This window comes from Cinclus cinclus, chromosome Z, assembly GCF_963662255.1.
Source record: "Cinclus cinclus chromosome Z, bCinCin1.1, whole genome shotgun sequence".
Classification (NCBI taxonomy): Eukaryota; Metazoa; Chordata; class Aves; order Passeriformes; family Cinclidae; genus Cinclus; species Cinclus cinclus.
In genome coordinates this window covers 61,357,831-61,384,901 of record NC_085084.1, presented here as the reverse complement: position 1 = coordinate 61,384,901, position 27,071 = coordinate 61,357,831, and the positions used below count along the sequence as shown (strand labels likewise).

General features: G+C 38.4%; 1 protein-coding gene across 1 annotated transcript; it reads left to right on the top strand.

The window, feature by feature from the left end:
• The first annotated feature begins 1,792 nt into the window (after positions 1-1,792).
• WDR41 (WD repeat domain 41) lies at positions 1,793-26,046 on the top strand. Its single transcript, XM_062513588.1, has 13 exons — positions 1,793-1,884; positions 5,661-5,776; positions 8,629-8,677; positions 10,485-10,616; positions 10,987-11,049; positions 11,491-11,602; positions 12,947-13,009; positions 14,743-14,853; positions 16,105-16,289; positions 19,118-19,239; positions 20,215-20,303; positions 23,884-24,017; positions 25,894-26,046. Exons 1-13 carry the CDS (start codon positions 1,834-1,836, stop codon positions 26,044-26,046), a joined length of 1,380 nt encoding a protein of 459 aa, XP_062369572.1. The 5' UTR covers positions 1,793-1,833.
• Positions 26,047-27,071: the final 1,025 nt, after the last annotated feature.

The window sequence follows — 27,071 nt, the reverse complement described above, 5'->3', positions numbered from 1 at the left end:
CTTCAGTTATTTACAGAGCTACAAGGAATACACAGCAGTTAGCAAATGGCAAAACTCAGGTTACACACCACAAATATTTTTCGAACTTAGGTAACTACAGTATAATTTCATGCTATCATCCCATGCTTCCCATCCCACCAGACACAGACACTGGTCCATACAGATGTTCAGAAGAGGTGAAACACCTCTCCTGTGAAGAAAGATTGAGAATATTGAGATTGTTGAGGCTGGAGAAGAGAAAGCTCTGACTCAATCCCCTTGTGGCCTTCTAGTTCCTAAAGGGACCCTACAAGAGACATAGAGAGGGTCTTTTGGAAAGGGCATGAAATGACAGAACCAGAAGAAATGCGTTTGAACTGAAAGAGGGTAGATTTAGATTGGGTATTAGGAAGGAATTCTTTTCTGTAAGGGTGGTGAGACACAGGAACAGGTTGCCCAGAGAAGCTGTGGATGCCCTATCCCTGTGAGGGTTCAAGGCCAGGCTGGATGTGGATTTGAGCAACCTGGTCAAGTGGAAGATGGTCCTGCCCACAGTACAGGAGTTGGAACTAGATGAACCCTAAGGTCCCTTCCAACCAAAACCACTCAATGATTCTGTGATTTAGAAAAGCACCACAATCTTTTGCCCTATGGGAAATTCCAGGCATCGTATTATCTGAAAAAATGTGTGCCACAAAACCATCAGGGCAAGTGACTTGTATATGTTCAGATGCTCAGGGCACTGCCTGTTGGACATGTCTGTACACCTCTGGGATTTCTTGTGTCTGCTCAAGAATGGGGTTTGTGTGGCCTTTTGGGATGGGTTTTGTGATGCGTTTTGTGATCTTGCCCCACATTTATCTAAAACTCAAAAGGCTTCCAAGATTAATGCATCACCTCATCAATGTCTATAGCTGTCTAAAGAGTGTGAAGAAGATGGATCTAGGCTCTTCTCTGTGGTGCCAAGCAATAGAACAAGAGGTCATGGGCAGACACTGACACACAGGAAATCCCACCTGAACATGAAGAAGAACTTTATTACTGTGCAGGTGACCGCACACAGGAATAGATTGCTCAGAGAGGGTGTGGAGTCTCACTCACTGGGGATACTCAAGAGCTGTCTGGACACAATCCTGGGCCATGTGGTCTAGGATGACCCTCTTGAGCAGGGAGGTTGGACCAGGTCAGACCCACTGTGGTCCCTTCCAACCTGACCCATGCTGGGGTTCTGTGATTCTGTGAAGGCCAGCAGTGGAGCAGGACAGTGAATCAGGTGAGTTTACCTGTATTTGTTGCTTCATCCTGACAGGAGCATCAAAGTCCCCAGCGAAAGAGGATGGAAACAGCCACAGCCAAGGCAAATCTGTTACTTAGAAAATATTTTAGTGCTCGTTCCACTTCAAGAAACAGTTGAAGAGACTGTTACAATAAAATGGCAAAAACAAAATTGGTAATATGCAATATGGTAAAAGGTAATAGCCTAAATCTTCTCTGACGTCGGAGGACAGCAGGGTAAAAGGTCAGTTAACATCGCACTTGCCCCCCCCTACGAAGCCGCGCCGTACCACCCGGGACAGCCCTCACGGAGCACCCGCTCGGCGATCCACTGCTCCGGCCGCGCCCGGTGCCGCCCGCCGGCGGGCGGGGCTCTGCGCGGAGCTCGATTGAGCAGTCTGTCTGTCCCTCAGCGCGGAGCTCGATTGGGCAGTCTGTCTGTCCCTCAGCGCGGAGCTCGATTGGGCAGTCTGTCTGTCCCTCAGCGCGGAGCTCGATTGGGCAGTCTGTCTGTCCCTCAGCGCCGCCGCCCCGCCGGTGCCGCAGGAGGGGCCGGACGCGGTCGTGGTCCCGCTCCCGATGCTGCGCTGGCTGATCGGCGGCGGCCGGGAGCCGCAGGGCTTGGCGGAGGTGAGGCGGCTCTCTGCGGAGTCTAAGGCTTGGGGCGAGTGGGGGCATGAGGTCGGGATGCGCTGGGCCATGGCCTTTCCCTTTGGGTGGGTCTAGGCCCCGGCATGGGCCGAGCTCCGGGCCGGATCTCGGCCTGCGGGGCAGTAGGACTAGTGGAACGTGTTATGGGCGTCTTCGAAGAGAGACAGGGAAGGTGGGAGGACACAGAGGCGAGCATCATCAAGGACTGTGTCCAGGTCTGGGCACTTCAGTTCAAGGAGGACATGGAGGTGCTGGAGCGTGTCGAGAGAAGGGCAGTAAAGGTGGTGCAGGGTTTGGACCGCAAGACCTCTTTGGAGCAGCTGAAGGAGCTGGATGGCTTTGTCCTGGGGAGAAGGAGGCTCTGGGCAGATCTTGTCACTCTCTTCAGGTACCTGAAAGGAGGGTGTAGCCCTGGGGGTCTTCTTCTCCCAGGCAGCCAGTGACAGGATGAGGACACAGTCTCGATCTACACCAGGCGAGATTCAGGCTGAGCATCAGAAATAATTTCTTCACAGAAAGAGTTATAAGATACTGGTGTGGAATGCTCAGGGAGGTAGTGGAATCATCATCCTTCGAGGTGTTTGAGGAGTGTACGTGGTACTCAGTGCCGTGTTGACAGGGTGGTGTTTGTCATAGACTGGGCTCGATCTCAGACATCTTTCCCAACCTAATTAATTCTGTGAACAGCGGAATGACCGAGCTAAGCTCCTGCTCGGGAGTTCAGGTCTGCAGCTTACACGCAGTTCTTGCAAGTCCTGCCTTCAGGACTGTGAGGTTGATAAAGTAAATTATAGGCAGCAGGTTTTTTTTTTGTGTCACAGTAGATTGTAGTAGCTTTCCAGCATTTCTTCTTAGTTCCTCATATGTGAAATATGCTTTGTTATGGAGTGCACTGTACACTGACATCCTTGCTGCTACTCAGATTAAGAGTAATGCTGCTGAATTAGAGGGAGAAATTAGTTGAATTTTCATATCTCTGAGAGTCTGCTGAAGTTCTCAACATGAACTTAACAATACTTAATTAAAAGTATTGCTGCGCTCCATATGCTTAGTGCTTTTGTAATGTAGGTAAGTATGAGGATATAATTATTTTTCATCTGCTGTTCATGAGCAAGTCATGCCAATATCATGGTTGACTTCAAAGATCAGTACTTAATTTAGGTCTGCATCAGGTTGCAATGACGATGTGTGGGAATACCTCTGGCTTTTGTCATCAGTCAAAATGCCAGCTGGATTGCAGTCACATTTGCAGGTTTGTGTGCAGTTGTTTTTAGGAGGAGGATAGGAAATACAGTGCAGTTTTCTAAGATGGGCCTGAAGATTGCCTTGTGATATGTCCCTCTCCAAAGTTTAGGCTCTGGCTTTGGTTTATATGCTGTGATTTAATAGAGCATGAGCATGAATCAAGGTGTGGCCTGCTTGTTCCATTCTGTCATTCATGCCTTGGTTAAATCCATTTCACGGGACTTTAGTTCTCATTGGTTTGTTCTCACAGCATTGTGGAATGACAGTAATAATTTTGCTTCTCAGTGGAAAATCTGAGGAACAAGTATTGTTGAGGATTTGTCCCAAGACCTTCCCCCCACACCCCTGCATCACAGTATTGTTTCATCTAATAATCTTTGTCACCATTAGTTCTTCGACAGGTAAGAGAGCCCACAGCAGTGTGTGGGCTATGGACATACAATGTTTGTTTCCTGTGCTGTGACTTCAGACAGATGTATCAGAGTAGCATTGCACTGCATGAATAGAGGAAGCCTCTGGCAAAGCTGTCCTAAGTTTGTGAAATGTAAATTTTTCCTCACCCATTTCCTTTTTTTTTTTAATTTTTTTTTATACTGTGGAATTGGAAGTAATTTAGACTTAAGGTCCTGAATCTCTTCAGCTGATGGCTAATCATGATGTACATCTTAGGCAGGGTGGCTCTGGTAGTGGGAGCACTTAAGTGCAGGAGCATCATGATCCATAGCAGCTAATCTGTCATTCTCCATGATCCATAGTATTCCTGTGTATTCTTATATCCATGTTTTTAATGAATTGCTTATGAAAATCTCACTTTTTAAATGCTTCACATCATAGGGGTTATAGGAGGTTTTGGGGTTGAGGTGAACATTTTGTATATTTTTTTTTTCTGATTACGTAGTGTTTCTTACAGGTCAAGCATAAAAATATGCATGTTTGGAATAGATTACATTAGCATCAGCATCCAGCTTTTACCTGCAAAAACTTGGTGTTGCTACAGGAGACTCCAGTTAGGAGTTTGTATAAAAAAAAAAAGATGTCTTCAGAGAAAAAACACTCACACAACCCAACACTTGGGTAAATATTAATGAAGATCTAAAGAGAGCATAACTTGTATGACATTTCTGGGGGAAAATATGTTTTTTTTCACATCTATAAGTACCTTATCAGTGCTGTATCTTTCAGTATTCACAGGCACTGTTAGAATTAAGATTAGACATGTTGTTCAAAAGAAATAGCATCATCTTGGGTTGAATAGGAAGTGACATCAGACTGTAGAATTGGGGTGTTCTTACAAATTCAGATTTTTTTCAGAATGGTGTTTAAATTGTTTTCTGAATGCATGTTTTCTGAGTGTAGTATTGCTACTATACTGAGTTTTCCTTAGGATTTTTAGAACTCACTTTTTTTTTAAGGAATGTTTTGATTAGCTTTTGATGGGTGAACTCCAAGTTTTTTAATTTATTATACAGGCAGATTCTACTTGCATTATTTTAAAGGGGAGCTGCTATTCTCATGTGATTATGTAAAATAAGGAACAATTGTCTTCATGTGGTATTACCTGTCATGTGCTACATGTTGTACAGTGTTCTGTAGTTGCTGTTTTTGCAATGTACATTCTGTTGAAGTTCTCAAAGAAAGGACAGTCTTGGAAATAGTATGATGTTGACTGTTGTGTAAAATAAATCTAGAGGGAAGAAAGTGCTGTCACTAACTACCAAGTTATTTAGAATTTTTTTTTTTTAATAATGTATGACAGCAAGCTCTTCCAGAATGTTTAAGACCTTAATTACAAAAAAGTTGTCTTGAAATAAAATGATGATTGAGTTCGGCAGAACTATTCTGCCTTGAAAATGCAGTTCTATGCAGTATTTTATTGACCCTGCCTAGTGATCAGCTTGCTCCAAGTGATTGATTGTTCTTTTAATTAATAGTGTAGTTGGGGGTAATTGCAGATGCTGTTCTATAAAATGATTAATCATTCTCTATGTTTTTTTAAGTGGTTTGCTTTGGTATTTTGAGAATAGAGTACTGGTGGGTGATTTATATATTATGGAGCAGAACAGCATTTGTTCTTATTTGTTTTAAATATGTTGTCTTTATTTAGGATTTAAAAGTTGAACAGTAGGTGAAAGATATGAGAGGTTCACAGCCATTTTGTAAGAGGTATAATTTAATGAAAAACTGAATGTATGGTGAACTGAATCATGAAGCTGGCTTCCCATGACAGCTTGTAACTGTGCTGGGTTTTCATCTCACTGTATCAGCGATGAAATCAGTACAAAATATTTTTGTTGAACAGAAAATGCTATATAATAATTTAAAATGCTATAGAAAGCTATTATTATGTGAAATAACAGGAAATTGTATTTTATAATGATTTTTATTAAGGCAAAATGGTATTTCAGAAACTTCACACGAGTCTGTATGTAGATTGTTAGATGTTAGAAAGATCTGATGAAGATAATTATGTTAGTACATAATAAATTTACTTCCTTTTATATTAATTTTAGAAGTCTTCTGTACAGACAATTGGTGAAGAGCAAATACAGAATCCTTACACAGAGCTCCTTGTGTTGAAAGGCCATCAAGATATCATACGATTTCTTGTACAAATAGATGATTGCAGGTACGAAATGCCATTTCAAATTGTTTCACAATGCCCTTGGCAATATGTTTGTGAAAATGTATTAACATTTTAATCCTGGTTTTTTTACTTTGAGGGGTGAGGGCAGGAAAAACTGGTGTTAAGGCAAGGGATGAATACTCCCTTTTCTTGCTATGTTACTGTATCTTTTGGCTTCTCTTTTAAGTCATTCTTTAATAAGAAAATAATGGTGATAATGTTGTGTTTCTCAGTACAGATTCATTTGTTTGTAAGAATTGCCTCTTGCTAATTCAGCTGTTTTTTTTCAGTCTGTTCCTGGTCTGTGTGTTGCCTTCTGTACAGGCATAGATTGTCACAGGACAGTATGCCCTACTGTCTGCTGCTGTTCTGACAGGATGACTGTGTTTTATGTTTCTGAATTGAGGATAGCTGTTTTACCTTCTGTTTTTGCAAAAGAATGTCATAGACTCCTGCAGGTGTGCTGTAGCAATTGGACATGACATCTTCAATGAGTGTTGCTTTTCCTTTCTTTCTGAACTTTTGTTGCGCTTTGTTTTGATGCTGTAGTGCTAAGTTCCATTGCTTTGCTTAATGCAATTTTAACTTTACAAGTTTTAAAATTTTTAGCTACTTTATTCAGAATGACTGCTTAGCAAAAGTCACCATATGCATAACCACTGCATTATGTGTGTCTTCCAGTCTGATCTGGTTCAGCTTATACTTCTTTGAAACCTGATAGTTCGTTTGTTTCTCTCCTTCAGGTTTCAGCTCTGTGCACCTTTCTGTGTTTTTCATGACAATCTCTATCTGTAACTTCTGAAGACTGAGTTATCTGTGTTCTGAGGACAGAGTTATCTAAAAACTGGAAAACTGGTTAAGAAGAGGAAGTAATTGTATTTACCTTTGTCACTTAGGAAGTGTGACTGAGAGAATGAATTACGATAGTTGTACATTACAACCTAGTTTCTATTCTAGTTTTGTCTAAATTAGGCTCACATGTTCTTTAACATAATTCTGCAAGAGAAGAAATAATTTTATGCCTTTAAAATAAGATTGTGAAATCTTTATTCAGTCATAAAATGTAGTGACTCTTGACTGATGTGAAGAATTAAATAGAGAACGTTTAATGTCTAAGAACATAAGTAGTAGGGAAGAGTACTCTGTTAAGGAGCTGTAGTAATTTATATCTTTTATGGATTAGACACATAAGAGAAATTCTGATATATTCATCAATACACTGCATGAAGTTAACATGGACAAGAGTTTGTTTTATATTCTTGCAGTGTACAGCAGGTGTTTCATGAAGGAAGGTTCTCTCCCTGCTCATGCACATCATTTGGAAGAGACTATGATAGTGGTCTCTTCCAGTTCAGAAATACCCACAGAATCTTATTTTCTAATATTATGTATATCTATATATATACATAAATAATATATATTTTATTAGAGAAGACTCCATTGAGGATTTTTATCTTGCCAGTTTTTTTGATGTCATAAATATATATATATATGTATATATGTCAGGAAAGTTACATGTATGATAATGAAATTTTTTTTTATATGTAGTAGTCCACCAGAAGATTAATATAAAAATGGAAGAATCTTGTGTGGTTTCTTCAGTCCTTTTTTTTTCCCTATACTTAAAATAACCCTTTATCAAAGTATGTTCTTTCTCAAATGTATACTGAATATGTGTAATTCATCTTTGTGAAAACAACACAATATTCTTAGCTTGCACATGCTATCTTATACTAAGAAGTCTTTTACCATTTTTGGCTTTGTTATTTGGTGGCAGGTAAATGACTAAAGCTAAAATTTTGATAATAATTTTAAAACTAAAGCCTTAGTGGCGACATTTAAGATACGTTATGAAATAGCATATGGATAATGAGTAAGTTGTATATAGCTGGTTAGTATTCTGAGAATTTGAGGAGTTTAATGGAGTTGTTTCAATTGTTACTGGACAGTAATTCTAAATTTTTATTTTTCAAGAATATAGTATTTCCTATATTATTAAACACATGATAATATTTTTCACTTGATTCTTTTCAGTAAGATTAGTATTGTTACTCAGCTTCTGAAATGTTTTCATTTAGTTTCTATAGCTATTCCATTGTGTGCTTTTTGTCAACTATTGTAAGCCAAGTTTCACGCTTCAGATCTTTAGATAATATCATCTTAGTGAGAATTTTACAGAAGGATTTTCTTGTTTTCTCAGTGGCTCAGCTAAAACCAGTGAGTGGAAAATTTTCTCAGATTGGTTTTTGAAGATACTAAATAAATCCTCTATGAATGTAACAGAAAGCTGTCTGAGTTTTTTTGGGGGGGATTTTTTTCTTCTTTGCTCTTGTACTTTTGAACATGAAGTAAGGCTCATACTGATTGGAAGATCACTAAAGAAGGCTAAGCCTCAGCAAGAGTCTTCCAGAAACTGGACTGAGATAAAATTGCAAGTAATACTCTGGCATTTGACAAATTAAACAGAGTTCATAACACTTCTTAAAAATAGATTTTTTGTTGATCATTTGACCATTTCTTGCTCCTTCAGGAAACTAACAAGGTTATAAATGATGGTGATCATGTCTAGAAAAGACTGAGGTGACCCCTAAGGACATTATTTTTATAACACTATTGGAATTTTTAAATCTAGTTCTTATATTAAGTGTATGTTGATAATCTCCTATTTAAATATACTTTTTCAATTTAGAAACTGTGATTAGGATTTACAAATGCATGCTTATTCTTTAAAGACAGAATCTGATGTATCTTACAAGAATTTTCACTTCCATAGGTGTTTACTGGTTTTCCATTGCATTACGTTATAATGAAGTTTTCAGTTTGTTATGGTTTTTTGTTTTGTCTGTTTTTTCCAGGTTTGCATCTGCAGGAGATGATGGAATCATATTTCTGTGGAATGCTCAGGTTAGCTGTCTTTCTTAGGGGTGGCTTGTGTGCTCTGGAGAGGGTAGGAGTTGTAGTGAAGAAGTAGAAATGTATAGGAGCAAACAAGCAGAATAAATAAGAATTACTGCAGAGTTACTATTTGAAAATGTAAAAGTGGAGGGAGTCTGTTAAATCTTAGTTAATTTTATGAAAGAGAGTTAGGAAAGTAGAAGTTGGGCGAACCCAAGGGAAGGGTATGTTTTGAAATTTAGAGTGTTTTGGGAAGACATAGTGATTTTAGAGAAATTATGGTGTTAAAAGCAGAAGTGTGGCTTTAATTACTCTTTGAAAGTATGTTCTGTGTTTGCTGTAAATTCTGAAATGCTAACTAGTAACTCAACAAATATATAGCAAGATCCCAAACCTGCCAGGATTTTTATATATACTTGAAAAAAAAATACATTTCAATCACTCTGTTAGTAGTCTTTAGTGTGACTGATTAATGGAGAGCTATTGCAAAATTGTATTGGAAAAATACCAAAGTCAGTAGAAATTAAACATTTCGTACTGTTCAGGAACAGGCCCTAAATTGCTTGCTGTGATAAAAATCTTCTTATATCTTCTGAAAACCTTGCTAAGAAATTAGTTTTATCATACAAATAGTGCTCTGTAAGTGTGACACCTGCTGATTTTCTCTTCTAGTATTTTTCTCCATATCATTGACAAAACCGTAGAGAATGGATGAGCGTTAGACCTAGGTTAAGGAAGTCTAGTATACGAGTAATGTTGTTTAATAAGAAGTTTGAAGGGGAGATACACTGTACAGTTTACAGTGCATCAGACATTCAGTTGAGGAAGAAAAACTCCCAGACTTTATAAATTTTCTTAAAAATCTTCTGAAAAAATTATGTGACATTTATGATGGTGTAATCTTGAAATACAGAAGGAGAGACTTGAAACTTTTCTTTTGAGCAGTTTCTTGTAGTGCTTTGCTGGTTTTGAAAGTCTTTTATAGTTTTATAATTCTATAATTTGGAAAGTAAAGGGATTTGAATATTAAAACCTATGTGTGTGAATATATATGCCCAGTGTTCCGAGCAGTTTGTGAACATAAAACTTATTTGAATATCCAGCTTTATGAACTGAGTTCTGTTTTCTACTTCTGTAGGACTTCTGTCATGTTTGTTAAAGTGAATCTTTATACTTTTAATTTAAAGCATTAATCCACATCTGTCAAGAAGTTTGCAGTTAAAATTACCCTGTATTTTAGTTGCATGTTTGAAATGCTAGTTTGCTTCCACAAGTTTTTGTAGAATTTTTCCATTTAACTAAAATATTAGTAGTAGTAGTAGCTATAGTTGTGTAAAGCAACAGCTTGAATCTACAGATAATGTGCATACTAAATAATTCTGGCAGGAGGTTGACCATAAATGTAGGTCAGGCTTTTCCAATAGGTAAAATTTAAAAAACACTGCGTTTTCAAGTAAGGGTTTATGAACAAATCTGAATTGCTGTAGTATTTAAGAAGGGTGAATAGCCAATATTTGCCTTAAAATTCATTGAGTTTAATACAGAATTTTGTTCTTAAGGGCTTTTAGAGGTTTTTTACTCAGAGAATAATTTGCATTATATACTACTTCTTTAAACTTACTCATAGTATGTTATATAATTTTAGACCTTAAACAGCACTGAAGGTAGTAAGTAGCAAATCCTTAAATTACTTTAGGAAGGGAGAGTTTAGACTCATAGAAGTTCTTGCTTTAAAAAGTAATTTAATACCTATTTTTTGTGCTACAGTAAGTATTTTCCTATTTTGACCTTAGTTTTCTATGTTTTTGTTTTTCAGACTGGAGAAAAGCTTTATGAACTTCATGGGCACACACACAAAATTACAGCTATAGCACCATTTTCCTCATCAGATGTTACTGAAGAAAAAACTGATTTGATTATAACAGCATCAGCTGATAGAACAGTTATTGTATCCTTTGGTCTGGAGAGAATTTAAAATTCTACGGGCTTTTTGTGGTTTTTACTTTTAAAGATAACACTGGTACAGGCTGCAGCCCACCTCCAAACTTAATGGCTACCAATACCCACTAGGTGTAATTGGATTACACAGGTGTTTCACTAGTTATTGTTTACATGTAGATACAATCCTTGCCACAAAAATTAATCCATAACATGCCCTTTATGAATATATTATTGAGGACAAATATTGAAAAGACTGTCAGAGTTTAGGAGTCTGAGTCTCTGCATATATCTTTCCTAATCTGTCATTTAGTTACCAGCACAGTATTTACATTTATGATACATAGAAACCTTTCATTTTCCTTAATGAATAAAGACAGGTTTGGGACTGCACTAGTGGCAGACAGGTTCGGAAAGTGTCATGTTTCCATTCTACTGTAAAGGTACTGAGGAAGCCCTATGAATGTCTGTTGTTTTGTTTTATACATTTAGCTATTACATCTGGCTCTTAGGTCATGTGGGCAGGTGTGTTAGAATGAGTGGCATTGCTTTGTTTAAGAGAATGAGTGGCTGAGAAGTGGACAGAATTCTTACTTTGTTTTTGAAACTCTTTAGTACCTCAGTTTTCTTTTTGAAAAGAACAGAGGTAATGCTGTGACTTGGTTTTATTACTGTGTTGGAAAAGGCAACCTACAACATTTAAAGTTTTTTCACTGTTGAAAATTTTAACATTTTAATATGTATTTGAGTATGTGTTTCTGAGAGACCTTGATACTATATTTCGTAGTACTTACAGATTTATCTAACTAAAGTTACAATCATTTCTCTGAGAAATTCCCTAAAGAACTTTTACAAGAGACACGTGTCTGATTTTTGTTCTGCAGTGTTTGACAGTTCTTCAGAGACTGAATGTATGGTTGTCTGGAGGGAGTGATCTGTGTGTTTGGAACCGAAAATTAGATCTCTTGTGTAAGACCAGTCATCTTACTGATGCAGGTAAAAGTGGAAATGACTCATTATAACTGTTAAAGTGCAAATAAAATGGATCTGTATAATGATGCAAAACCAACTTGGCAAATTAATTTTAATTCTAGTGATAACATTATGTATTAGAGCCACTCTTCTTTTTTTTTAAATGTCACATTTAATAATTTCCGAACTAAGACTGCTTTTAATGTTCTGTGCTGTGTGAATTTTAGAATATCTCAGATCTCAGTAACTGTAGATTATCTTGGACTACAAGGCTACAGCTCAGATGCTGATTTATGTGTTTGCTGTAACATGTACCCAATCCTTTCACTGGCTTTTTGTGTGATTGAGTGAGAGTTTTGTTATATTTCTAAGTGAAGCTTTGTAATAGTAGAGCAGTAAAAATTACTTTTTATTGTTAAGAATTTTTATCATAGAAAATGCATATTTTGATAAGAATATAATAACTTAATTAGTAGTCAATGTCAAGCACGCTTTTCTGTTAATAAACTTCTGTATTATCTGTCCATGCGAAGAAAATTGTTGCATGTTATTGCTGTACTTTACCAGGCTGTACTTTGAATGTAAATTGCATTCACAGGTGGAACCAGTATTTGTCTTATTTTTGTCATAGAATAGAGTAGTGGTAGGCAAAGCCTTCTGAATTCTTGACGTTATTAATAGTTCTTCTGGTTCAGTATGGAATATCATGCTAAATACCAGTTGGACTGTGGTGCTTAGCATGAAGTGCTATTGCAACTTTGGTACAAGGAGTCAATGGAATGTGTGGAATGGGCCCTCTCTTCTGTCCTAATCTCTCACTTCCTTTGTGGGGAAAGAGATTACTTATTCCTTGGGGAATTTTCCTCTAATGGTGCTTCAACATAGGGTGGGGAAATTCTGTGCAGGATGAAGACAGATGAACAGCAAGCTGGGTATTTAATCATATGCATTATCCTTCGTCTTGCTCTGTGCATTATTTTAGACTACTCCATACTTGAGGTAGTATCAGTATCTAATAATTTTGGTACTGTCTGTATTTAGAGTTGCAGTAATTGTTATGGTGTTTTTAATACTATCCAGCATTAGGACATAAATATCTTTATTATATTTATAATAAAAAGATAATTTACTTTCAACTTCACCACAAGTTTGATGTTCAGAATTCTACTTGATTCAGGACCCTGCCTCCAGTTGAGATAATAGGTTCATTTCTGATGCCATTTAACTTTCTTTTCAGACTTCTGTTTTGATAAGTGTATTCCTTTAATTTAAAGTGATTCCTTTATTAATAAGGAATTAGCAGTTTGTGTTTTCTTGTGATCAATTAATATCCTTTCTCCCTTATGTCCCCCTTTTTTTTTTTTAAAGGTATCAGTGCTTTGGTTGAATTACCCAAAAATTGTGTTGCAGCAGCAGTTGGCAAAGAGCTAAGTGAGTATCTTGCATTTGCCAGTGTTCATGCTCCTCCATAACAGCTGCTTATCAGAGATGTGTATGACGAGCACTCTGCTGGAATTGTGTAGGAAAAGTAAATGGTATTAGGGTGTAATTAACACTTTTTCTTCTACCATTGACAAAGAGAAGACAATCTTACTTAAGAATTTTTAGAGACATGCAAAACAAAACTTTTTTGTATTTAGAATCATAGAAACTAAGTTTGAAAAAGACCTCCAAGATCATTGAGTCTAAGCTTTGACTAATCACCGCTGTGCCAACTAGACCATAGAATTAAGTACCATGTCCAGTCATTTCTTGAACACCTTCAGGGATGCTGACTCTTCCACATCCCTGGGCAACCTATTCCAATGCCTAACTACCCTTTCAGTGAAGAAATTCTTCCTGATGTCCAGCCTGAACTTTCCCTTGTACAGCTTGAGGTCACTTCCTTTTCTCCTGTGACTTGTGGCCTGTGAGAAGAGACCAGTGCCCACTTTGCCACAATCCCCTCTAAGGGAGTTGTAGGAAGTGATACGGTCTCCCTCTACTCCATGCTAAACAACCCAAGCTCTCTTCTCATAAGACCTGTGCTCCAGACCCCTCACCAACTCTGTTGATGCTCTCTGGACATGCTTCAGCACCTCAGTATCTTGCTTGTTATGAGAGACCCAGAACTAAATGTAGAATTTGAAGTGTGGTGTCTTGAGGTGTAGCTTCGAGTGGTTGTTGTGGGCCTCACCAGTGTGTAGTACAGGGGGACAATCACTGCCCTGGTCCAGCTGGCTGTAGTATCACTGATACAGGCCAGGATGCCACTGGCCTTCTTGGCCACCTTGGCTCATATTGGTCAAGCAGGGCCTGTCTTACTTAAACCCACACTGTCTGGACCTGATTCCTTGGTTGTCCTGTATGAACTGTGTGATCACACTAAAGATAATTTGTTCCATAACTTTACCTGGCATTGGTTAGGCTGACAGGCCTGTGGTTCCCTCAGTGCTTCCTACAACCAGTCACATAGATGGGCATCATATTGGCCAACCTCTGTTTGACTGGGGCCTCCCTGGTTTACGAGGACTGATGATAAAAGACAGAGATTGGCTTGGTGAGCTCCTCTGTCAGCTCCCTCAGTGTTAGTGCCACCTGTCCAGATCTGATTGTTGCAATTGACTTTTGTTCTTTTGGAGAAGGTCTGGAACTGTTTACCTGAGCTGTCAGATACTCAGATTCTCTGGAGCCTCCTTGTCCCAGGATCCAAAGTATATGTTACGGATGATCTCTTAGTATCCAAAGCTATAATGAGTAGCTTTTGTAGTAGCCTTGAAATAGAAAAGAAATTCCAATACTGATTTCTGACAATACTGATTGGCTTACTAGAGGATATTGCATTGTTTTTGAATACTAATATTTCAGATAGATGAGTCCTTAAGAAGCATGTTTCAGTAACTTATCCATGAAGGTGTCCAATACTTTTCACTTCTGGTGTTGACCAGTTCTCTGAATTTCAGAGTTACTAGGCTGGAGTGTTTTATCCTATAATTGCTGTGGTTAGTGGTAACACTGAAATAACTGCTTCTCGTTTTTTGATGTAATGAGTGATCATAAGTGGCTCTTGTAATATGGTCTCACTTAAGATGTTTAATTTGTGTCTGAAAAATGTTTTATTTAAGCATAGCTGTGTCTTACTCCAAATGAAAAAGTTTATTTAGACAGTTTTTCTATCTTTGAAGTAATTTTTAGGTTGAGTGTTACTAGCAATGGGTCTGAAGATTGGAATATTGTTGAAGTAAAGCGCCTTGTTGACCATCAGGATAACATTTCATCATTAGTCAGTGTCAATGGTAAGAAAAATTTTATAATGTTACTGGTTTTGTTAGTTACCAATGGGATATTTCACCTATGGAGTTTTTATTTGAACCAAAGTTTTAATTGGAGTGAAACTTACTGTGTAGTGGATGTACCTTTTTGTGTAGCTGCAAAGGTAGTGATATGATTCCTTTGTTTATGGATTAACAATGAAATGAAACAAGGCAAGTAATAATGTAGAAGAGTCAATGTCATTGATGGAAATGAAACTCTTGGTCTTTATGTTCAGAAAGTTAAAAATGCTACTCTTTTTTTCTTGTTCCTTCTTATTCTTAAAATGTAGTTGTAGTCCTAAGGTAACTGCAGGTTTTGAGTGTTCAGATGAAATCCTTCATATAGATCCATTATAGAGGGGGTCTGGAAGCTGATACAATCTGTGCTGCTCATTAGGGTAACACTGCACTAATACCTGAAATTCTGTCTACTCTACTGCAAGTATCAGCCTCTTCTACTCTTTTCTTCCCCACAGACCAGGAAAAGGTATTTCTGATGGGATAGAGAGTGTATATTTATCCTTGGGTCTACCTGTGTCTTCCTGGTTAGCACAAAAGGGCTGTGTTACAGAGGTTACAAGAGGCTGGAAAAAAGAAAACTTGGATTCTATGGTGCATATTTCTGAGTTTAACTGTTGCCATTATTTTTTCCTTTTTGCTTATGAAAGGCAAGCAGTGTTTGGCCTAAAAAGAGAAGATGCTACCTGCATTAAATAGTGTTGTAGAAGTTCTTTTCCACATGTGATAAACAAATTAATAAGCAGTACTTCAATATTGCCATTAACTCATTCATTTCATTTGTGATGAGTATTTCCATTTATGGGAAAAACATACTTTTTTTTTTTTTGAGGGATGTCTGTATGCCTGCTTCTCCAAGGAATGTAAGGGTTTTGTACATAGAAATGAAGTTCAAATATTTGTACACACTTTTGGTAGTGTTCCTTGCCTTTGCTGCTCTGTACCATGCACTGTGGCCAGTGAATGTTTTCCTTCCTAGTTCCAGTTTTACAAGAGAGCTCGTCTGAACTATGCTAGGTAATCAGATGAGTATTCAAAGAGAGAGGTTTTTGTCCAGTCAGTTATGTGCCACACATTCTATGTAGCTTTACACTACATAGTTTTACTACTACACAGTAATAAATGGGTGTCTTCCCTTTCTAGGGTTGTAACTTTGTGTGAAATACATTTTTTTCATATAATGTGATTTCTATGTGTTGTTTTTTTCCCCTTCAGATTTGACTTTTGTGACAGGTTCTCACGTAGGTGAGTTAATAGTTTGGGATGCACTTGACTGGACAAAGCAGGCATCTGAGTGCAACTTCTGGGACTCCTCTGTCCATCCAGATGTACAGCCAGAAATAAAGTTATCCCAGAGCCCACATGAAACTTCAGTTCAACACTTAACATCTGACAATGAGGTAAAAAGCTTCAGAGTAAATTACTTTAAGCTGGGATGATCTTACCACGGAAGACTGAATGGTTTCTGTTTCCAGTTTCCTCGTTTTAATATGAGAGGCTTCTTTTAAATGTGCACAGCTACTTTATGTGGTCAGCAGTTTTTATATAAAATACTGGCTGTTGACCTCTATGAAGGGTTTAATATGTTGATGATATGGAAACTAACATAATGGTCTGTCACAACAGCAAAATATTTATTACTTGTTTACAATGCCACTAGAGAAAAATAAATATGGGTGTGTGTTTTGATGACATGCATCTTTCATATTCCAGCTTCTGGAAATACAGTTTTCCCAGTAATGCACCTGTTTGAGCAGTTATAGCTGAGGTTACTATGAGAATACTGTGTGGTACTATTTAAGAGCAGGCATATGTCTATGCTTTATAGTAAATCAGTATTGCTCTTTTAGTTCAGGTGGACTAAACAGAATTGTATATTCAGATACGTTTCCAACATCAGATGTACTATAGTCATGCTTTAGACATGAGTTCTTTGTCAGAATACTCAGTTAGAGCTCAGTTATTGTACAGCAAACACTAAAAGCACTCAGGTTGATATTTAATTTTCTGAAATGTTAGTGGTAAGAGGAAAGATCTTTCATTGGGGCTATAGTGGGATTTTGGGGCATGTAGGTCAGTTATTTGGAATGTTTAAGAAAGAGATTCTTGGAAATGGATTCAGATATATAAGCTGTAAAAAAATAAAAGCTGTGGAAAAGCCTGAATGTAGGGTAAGGACAAAATAATCACCTGATGCATTTGCTTCTTTCTGAATAGAACTTTCCTAAAACCCTGGAGAGAGAAATGTTGTGGGATGTGGGGGGCTAAAAGATGTTGTTTTCTTTAAAGGTGGGATTTCCAGTGGTTCTGTTGTCAGTGCTTATTTCTACAATGAACCAAAAGTGAATTTTGTGTAGGATAAGTTCTGTAACTTGGCTTTGAAACGTTTTCATTCCATGCTTGAAAGCTACATATGATGTGTTTTAAGGGAGTAGAAAAGAATTTGGGGAAGGTCAGAAGCTGTCAAGACATTCAGTGTGGAATCTGGGGGTGCTGAGGGCTTTCTTCCATTTATGGAACTGAACTAAATAAATTGCTGTGATTTTTTTTTCATTGTGAGAGTTTTGAATCGTGGGAAAACATTGTTCTAGTGTTACATACTCAAATAGAAGGTGCTTTTAAGGTAGTGGTGTCTATTTTGTAAAGCTTCTACTTCAAAGATGGTGCAGAAATGTATACTTGTATAATGAATTATTTTGTTACCCACTACCTCAAAGCAGAACACTGTTCTTCATGTAAAAAAAATTGTGTAAAATATATGTTTCCTATGTTTTCTAGACTTGCTAGATAGATAGTTAGAGAAGATACACTTGTCTAGTTTGGCACTGAGCTTGTAGGCAAAACATGATTCAGAAACAAATGGGATGGTAAAAGTTTCCAAAACTAGGAAACAGTGCTAAGTAGTGCATCTGCTGTCCTGGTGTGTGTGTGTTTAGCTTGCCTGTTAATAGAAGTGTGCAATTTATGCTTCTTATGTTTTATTTTCTTGGATTTTGAGGTGATCAGGATTTTGCCAGGGCTTGTGATAAAAGAAGAGTGCTCCATGAAGAGCATCTTTTGCAAAGCTGTAAGACTGTATGGCTCAAGGTGGAAGAATTATGTAGAATTTGGGCCTTATGCAAAACTAGGATAATGGGATCAGTGGTTTGTGTTTTTTGTCTTGATTTGGTAATGGTGCTATCAGAAATCTGGTTAGTTTCAGTTCTTCCACAACAGGTATACATAAGGGAAAAAAAAAGAATAAAAACGTGAACAAAGAGTTTTGAACTATGTCAAAATATTGTTGAATATATATAGGAAATGTACACCAGAAGTGTGTACAAAGACCCTAGGTTACAAATTGTACAAAGACCCTAGGTTACAAAATGTTGATAGGCATGTAGTGTGAATTGTGTATGAGATGTTAATATTTGGGTTGTGTAAATGGAAGCAGGCTGTTCAGGGAAATATTCCAGCACACAGTCATCTAAACAAGGCATGTTCAAAACTGCAAATATGTACTGAATGGAAACATTTTGTACTCCTCTGGTTCTGAATATTAATCATGTGTATATGCACAGGATTGTACACTTGTCCTCTTTAAGTTCATCACAAGTCATGAAGCAGTCTAGGTCCAAAAGATCTGTAAGTTGTTTGTTGTGTCTTAGAGTCATGATGGTTATGAGATGGAATGCCTGCACTCTTCTGAAGAAAGGCATTGAACATAAAGTGCAGTATAATAATACTGTGTAATACTTCACTATGAGAAAGTTCATTTTCAGTATTCAGTAGAATGCTGAAAATGCTCAAATGCTTGAGCAAGACCCCTTCATCCATTTCTATCTTCAGTTAAAATTAAAAAAAAAAGTAAAAAATGCCAAACAGTTTCCTGTATTATCAGTCTTTCTTGATAAAACAAGAGTTTTTCAAAACACGGGACATTATTTTACTCTAAGAACATAAGCATTTAATTACAGAAGTGTATTGATTTGTTGGTATCCTTAGTTTATGCTTAGACTGTAATTTAATACAGACATTAAATTACTGCTTAGCGTATAAGATTATTTCCCACATTTACTTTTTAAAAATCCATCTCTTTTTATAACTTGCTAATTTCATATGTTTGGGATAAAGCAGTAACATAAAGACAGAAACTAGCTAGGTTGTAGTATTACTGAAAATCCATTATATGCAAGGTGATCCTTCAGTATCTGTTTCTGTAAGTTGTTCTATTGAATTTTCTTTCCAGTGTGTGTTTGCTGCTGTTGGGAAAGGCATATACGTATATAATCTTCAAATGAAGCGTGTGATTGCCTGCCAGAGAACTGCTCACGACTCCTCCGTGCTGCACATTGAGAAGTTCTCAAACAGGTAGAAAACAGTACATTTTGTTACTGGAGTAAAGAAAAGCAAAACTTGGAAGGGTGACTAGGGACAGACTGCAAAGGCTGCACTGGACTTCTGGGGCAGGGACTTGATCTTCAATTTGAGCTGCTTTTATTAGGTGGAGCTTGTTGATCTGATTTTGGAAAATTTGTCTTTGTAATTCAGTGGGTAAACCTATATTCCAGTATGACTGGTACACAGGCTTAAAATATGTCAGCTATTTTCAAAATCAGATTTGATGAAACACTTTTTTCTGTATTGTGAAAATATGGCTTAATGGTATTTTACTTCTACAGAGCAAAGGTATATAGCATATTCAGAATATATTTTCATTAAGTATTTTATAAGACTTGAAATGTTTTAACAGAAATTAATAACTTGCAGTTTTTGTTTGTTAGTGCAGAATTTCTAGCTGGAACTTGTTTTGACAGCCAACTTGGACAACTGCTGTATATATACATATATATTAATAGTAGTGTTAGGTCTCATTATATTCTTATTCAATGGGGCATAGTCTGCCAGAAAATAAAATCCAAGGCCTTGGTCTTGTAAATGCATGTGTTCTAACTATTCTTAATGTGTCATGAAATAGAGTACCTTTCCTTTCATAATTTTTCTTAAGAAAAACTAGGGTTTTGGTAATGCAAGTAATCTTAGAGAAACCAATTACTGGAGCCATGTTTGCGGTTTAATTGTGTTTTGGTTTATATAGTGGTATGCTTTTAATATGGGGTTAAAAAAGGTTTATTTTTTTCCACTTATCGTACAATTAAGTATTATAGTTTGTTCTGCTACTAATGAATGTTGTTTCTGTGAAGCCTCTGCACACTCTGCTGTGTTTAAGAGTTCTAGTAAACGTGTGAAGCCTGAGGCACTTACTGTCTCTCTCACAGAAGCATCACAAGGTGATTTGTACAGGTAAATATCCATGCTAATGTTGCTTATCAACTGTTTTTGCAGGCAGCTGATCTCCTGTTCAGAAGATGGCAGTGTGCGCATTTGGGAACTCAGAGAAAAGCAGCAGCTGCCAGCTGAACCAGTTCCAGCAGGTTTGCTAGTAGTGGGGCATGAAAGGAACATTTAAAAACCCAGTATTCACCATACAGGAATGCTTTCAGGCATTAAGAGATGCTTAAGAGATGCTTTCAGGCTTTGTAAAGAGGGATGATGTCTTGTGTTTAACCAGCTGATTACAGGTTTGGGAGGGAAACTGAAGAGAGTGTGGGTGTACTAGTCCTCCAAGATCTGGTATAGGATGGTAGAAGGTCCAGCTGAAGCAACTCTGTGCCACAAAGCTTACTTAGTGTTTACAGTTGCATGAGCTGGTTAAAAAAAAATTACCTGACAAACCTTGACCTTGATCCTTTCCTCTTTGTACCAAACAGTACAGTATTCTATACCATACAAGAGTAAATAGTCACAGGACCTTGTTTTGAAAGCTTGCAGATAAGCAGCTGGCACCAAAAAAGTGTTTTCTACATCTCCTCTTTGAATTTGAAATGATATTGGGACTCAGTTTGAAGTTGTATCCAAACTTACATACTGCTACTGGGCACTGCAGTTCTCAGAGCTAGTTGATAGTGTTACAGTAATCATTTTGCCCAGGTACTGATGTTCACAGAATCACAGAATGGATAAGGTTGAAAGGTATTACAGTGGGTCATATGGTCCAGCCTCCCTGCTCAAACAGGGTGATCCTAGAGCACATGACACAGGATTGTGTCCAAATGGTTCTAGAATATTCCCAGTTAGGGGGAACCTCTGGGCAGCCTGTTATGGTGCTCAGTCACCCATACAGTAAAGAAGTTCTTCCTCCTATTCAGGTGGAACTTCTTGTGCATCAGTGTCTGCCCACTGTCTCTTGTCCTGCTACTTAGCACCTCTGAGAAGTGCCTGGTCATTGTCTAAATACCTCCCTTCAGGTACTGATGGACATTGATGAGGTCCCCCCTCAAGGCTGATCAGGCCCAGTTTCCTTAGCCTATATCCAGATGTTCCAGTCTTCTCATCATTTTTGCAGCTTTTTGCTTGACCTGCTTGCTTGTCCTGAGGAGCTCAGAACTGGACACAGCAATCCTGGGGAAACCTCACTAGGGCTGCGTACAGGGGTGGGATCACCTTCCATGACCTGTTGGCAATGCTTTTCCTAATGCCCTCCAGGATCCCATTGGATTTCTTGGCCACCAGGACACGCTGCTGGCTCATGGACAGCTTGTTGTGCACCAGGACCCCCAGGTCCTTCTCTGCAGAGCTGCTCCCCAGCAGTCAGCCCCAGGCTGTGCTGGTGCCTGGGGTTGTTCCTCTCCAGGTGCAGGACCCTGCCCTTGCCTTTGCTGAATATCACAGGTTTCTTCTTTGTCCATCTCTCCAACCTACCGAGGTCCTTCTGAAGGGATGCACTGCATCAGCACGCTGAGGTGCTGGCCATTCCTCTCAACTTTGTATTCGCAGTGAATTTGCTGAGGAGGCACATTCCACCTTTTACAAGTCAAGGATGAACAAGTTAAACAATTCTGGGCCTAGTGTTGAACGCTGGGGGACATGGCCAGTGACAGGCTCCAACTGTGCCACTGATTTTGACCCTCTGGGATCTGTTTTTCAGGCAGTTCTCTGTTCACCTCACTGTCCAGTCATTCAGTCCACATCTGTGAGGATGTTGTGAGAGATAGTGTTGAAATCCCTGCAGAAGTCAAGTAGACAATATCCAGTACTTCCCCTCATCCATCCAAGTACTTGTTTCATTGTAGAAGGCAATTAGGTTGGTCAAACATGACTTGCTTTATTGAACCCATGCTGCCTATTCCTCATCACCATTTTGTCATCCATGTGGATAGAGATGGTCTCTAGAATGAGGTGCTCTGTCACTTTCCCAGGGATTGAGGTGAGGCTGACTGGCTGGTAGTTTCCCAGGTCCTCCTTCTTGCCCCTTTTGAAGACCAGGGTGATGTTTGCTTTCTTCCAGTCCCCAGCACCTCTCCTGATCTCCATGACCTTTCAAAGATGATCATGAGCGGCCTTGCAGTGGTGTCCGCCAGCTCTCTGAACACTTGTGAATGCATCCACTCAAGGCTTATGGTTTTGTGAATGTCAGGTTTCCCTATGTGGCTTCTAACATAATCCTCCTTGACCAAGGGAAAGTCTTCCTTCCAGCATTCCTTTACACTGGGTCAGAGAATACTGAGGGCTGGTCTTGTCATTGAAGACTGAAGTGAAATACAGTGTACCTGACTTCTCTGCATTCTGGTCTACCAGGGTGCCTCCCTCCATGTAACAGGCCCACATTATCCTTAGTTTTCCTTTTGTTATTGATATATTTGAAGAAGTCCTTCTTGTTGCCTTTGACATCCTTGGCCAGTTTTAATTCCAGATGGGTCTTGGCCTTCACAGTCTCATTTTTACTTACTCTGACAGCCTCTCTATATTTGTTTCAAGGGGCCTGACCCTGCTTTCATCTCCTGTGTATTTCCTGCTTACACTTGAGTAATGGCAGTTCCTTTGTAGTACTGGCTAGTCTTCGACCAGGCTCCCCTGCACACTGGCAGTTGTGGTCTTTGACAGGAGCTCTGGACAGTATCATTAGTATCAAGTACTGGGAGCAGCAACAGGCTGTTGCTGTTCTGTAGGATTTTTTTATTCAAGGTGTGAATAATTTTCTTGATTTATCTTGTCTACCTGGCTATTCATCTCTTGGTAACTTTTGAAAATATATTTTTGCTGCCTGGGTTGATTTATGAATGTTCTGTCTTCAGCATTGCTGGTGACAGACTGATCTACACAGTAGCAAGTGGTATTTGGTTTCACATTAGAAATTTGTAACTTCTATGAATCAAGCTGTTTGGGAAAAAACAAACATAGGGAGATAGTGCTGTTGATTTGCACTATTTTTATTGTAGGGATCCCCTGAGAAGTTGTTAATCTCACCAGATATTTCGCATGCATCAGGGCCATGGTTTAGCACAATTCTAGTTTTATGTGCTGACAGGGCTGAGGGAAGGATTGGGAAAGTCTGAACTGCTCTGTGAACAGAGCCCGATCTCCTTACTTTTGTCAGTACTACTATGTAGTTCTGGAGGCTGTGACTGTGTACTTCTATACAATCTAAATGGAACATGTGGGGTACTATATTTACACTCCACACTGGCTGATAGTTTTAAAACTGAAAGAAGGAGGCAGTGAGCCAGCACTTACATGCTGTAGTGTAGAACATACAGGGGAGAGATTGGCACCTCATTTTTGTGCTCTTTACGCAAGTTACAATTTAGGATGGCAGAGCAAAGATAAACACCACTTGTCCTGCATCTGCCTTTGCTGTTCAGTTCATTATTTTAGGAGGTCTTTGTATTTGTTCATAAATCTGAGTATTGTCTCAACTAGGTGTGTAATTCTGCATGTTTTCTAAATTACATTAAGTAGAACCAATGTTTCCTATGTTTCCTATGTTTCCTTCTTTCCCTCAAGATGAATAATCCAGATGCTAAAGGGCTGTACAGTACAATGCTTGTGTCTTTTTGCCATGCAAATGTCCTGCATTTAGATTTTATGTGGCTTTTGTAGTTCTCTCTTTAGCTAGAAGAAATTAATTGTATTTGTGATTTTTGCCAAAATAAGAGAATTTGTTTTCCTCCTCAGGATTTTTCAACATGTGGGGATTTGGAAGGGCAAACAAGCAGGCAAACCAAGCTGCTAAGAAGATGCAGGAGAATACACCTGTGTATTTCTTGGAGCTGGTTGGTGATTTGATTGGTCATTCATCAGCTGTGCAGGTAGGTCAGCTTTACTAAGAATGAGAAGTGAATGTTAGTAAGAACATAAATTTGATAGCGTTTCTTGAACTGTAACTTTTAACTATCTGGATATGGAGGCTACAACCACATTGTTTGTGTGGTACCTTCAGTGCAGTGTGAAAACAGTAAATACCTACTGACTTAATATTCTAATGACAACTTGCTCACTGACACCTGAGGACTGTATTTGCACGTATATGCTAGAGATAATCTGACAGAGTATTTTACTTTCGTTTATAAACTGCAGACAATACAGCTGGGAACCATGTACATTTCCACGAGTACAAATTGAATCATAAATTCACAATCTAAACAAGAGCTCCTACAAAAAACCAAAACCAAAACACCCTAAGTAATTTCTTAGCCCTTAGTGCTGTGGGCATTGAGGAGGTCTTCTAACTTAAGCAGTATTACCAGTATTATTCCATTCTTCTGTCTGCCTAAGATAGTGTGTGTTTGTTTTAAATGGCATTTTCCCTCCACACTTTCTTGTGACAACCTGTTGGAGTAACAAAGCACTTTGTTACAGTGGACTTCTACATACATTCTTAGCAGGAGGACAGGTAGAAGGGGATGGTGTGCAGTAGCTTTGCTTACAAGCATTCATGAGACAGACTGGATTTCAGAACTGCTGCTGCTAAAACCTGAAAGCTTTTCTTTAATAGCTAAGGTGAACCTTTCTGCCAAAGGGATTTTCGCAAGGCTCTCTGTCCCTTTTTGCTATCTTCCTTTTGAGAAACTCTTGGAAGAGGTCTTATTATCCACTTGGAAGGTTGCTATCTAAGAAAGAGGACATAGTGTGTAATTCAGCAAGAGACAAAAAGAAGGTGAGAGGGATATGTTGGGTCTTGGCTGAGATATAGAGCAGAGGCGTAGTGAAGATGATGGTGGATGTGGTTTCCTGCAGGGGTCTACATATGGAAAATCTTGGGTTTTTTTAAACTCTGGGCAGATGGGAGCTGTTGAGGAAGAAAATGTTGAATAGTGATGAAATGTGATGGCCAAGATGAGGGCTTGGGAGACTGTCTGCTAGAGCCCTGTAGCTATTAAGTGACCATTCCCAGGGCAGGTAGGCTTTGGCTGAATGTTTCCCCCAGACATATCCCTTTAACTGAAGATCCCTAAACTGAAGAATCAGGACATTGTGAGCATGCTCACATACTGTAGTGACATCACTGGTTTCATTGGCTGTCATGTTGAACTGCAGTTAGTAGTTAATTTTAGGCAGCCTTGTGAAGATCTCAGAAGTAAGAGGTTAATTCATGATTTGTCAGCTTAATTGGTCTTGCAGAATCCTTCCACTGGTGATGTACTTCCCTCCAGTGTTGTTTCTTGCTTGTTTCACTTACTCTGTGTGACTAGGCATGTGCTGATGTCTGTCACAATTGTTCATTCTTTCATCTTTCCAGGCCTGCAGTAGTACATTACTGTGTTGTGGGGGGGAGGGGGGACAGTGTACCCAGTGAACAGAGCACTGTGGCTTCTGTTCCCAGGAAACCAGATCAGAGTTCATATAAGTCATTCAGTCTTCTACTTCAGATTTGAAATAAGTTTCTTCAGGATTCTATCTGTTAGCTTCCCTATCTGTAAGGCTTTATTGCTTTTTTTAGATGGACATCTTTCAGTATGAAGTGCCTAAAGAGTTTATTGTTGTGTAGCAACTTTAAAAAGTTGTTTTTATGTAGCAATTTTATGGCATCTCAAATATACGGACAAGTATGCAATTTTGTATTCCTCTCTATAAGCAGAGCCATTTCAGATAAGTGTATTTGTTTAGTCCAGCTATACACTAAATAATTAAGCAAGTTGACCATCTCATGCAAGCATCATGGTAATAATAGTTGTTTCATTGCAGATGTTCCTGTACTTTGGTGAACTGGGATTGGCTACATGCTCTGCTGACCACCTCATTATTTTGTGGAAGGATGGTGAACGAGAATCTAGCCTCCGCAGTTTAATGCTGTTTAAAAAATTGGCACAAAATGGTGACTTGCAGCTCAAACTTTAAATTGTTTGAATACAGGCTGCATTTCTGTGAACTGGATGTGTGTTAAATGTGAGTGTAAAGGTACTGAGCTATTGGGAATCTGACTACTAGTAAAGCTTACACAATGGCATGAGTTATATTGGAACTTCTCTTAGTTGCTACTCTTCTCAAAGGAGAATTTTGCATTTTGGTATGCTCCGTCAGCAGAAATTGTATTCTCTTGAAAGACTAATGATGACTCATTAAATAGTTTCTAATATTATTCTGAATGTTTAAAATTATTGTGGGTGAATGTCAAAAATAAGAATTGTGAAATACGTTGGATGGATCATAATTAAAGCAGTTGAGGGCATCCACAGTGCTTTGTGCAGGAAGAAGGCATGGGAAGAAATCTGCAGCTTTCTGCTTTATCTAATTTATTTCTAGAAGCTGAACTTTCCTCACTGGTGGCTCAGAGTTTTGTGTATGCAGAAAGCCCCAAAAGGAAGCATTCTCAAATAGCAATTTTGCATTTAGTGTTAATATCCTGCACCAGTGGTAGGAAAAAAAAAAAAAGCCAGTTTGTGAGGTTCTAATTTTTGGCAAACTGAGGTTCATAGAAACTGTTTACTATAAGTAGCTGCAGTTTTACTTAGATTAGCCTACATTACTGTAGTTTATGCAGCACCATTACCAAGTTTAGCACACAGTGTGATTAGTTTAGCTTCATCCTTCCATAGTGCATTCATTAAATTTGCATCTAATAAAAAGCATTTGCCTTACCATGAATTTTCAGAATGTACAATATTTTCTTAAGCAGTAGGAGTCGATATGTTAAATAGTAGTGAAACTGTGTTTTGCCATATGAATACTAAATTCCCAGCTGAAGTCTGACTTCAGAGAAATCTGCACTAAGTTTGTACAGATAAATAGTATTTCAGAGTTAAAAAAAAAGTGTCTAAGTACACAGGTACTAAGAGTCTGAGATAGCAGCAGCTAAACAGGAGTATTGAATGCAATGCAAGAAATGCATTGAAGAATGCAGGAAGAAATGCAATGTAAAACAT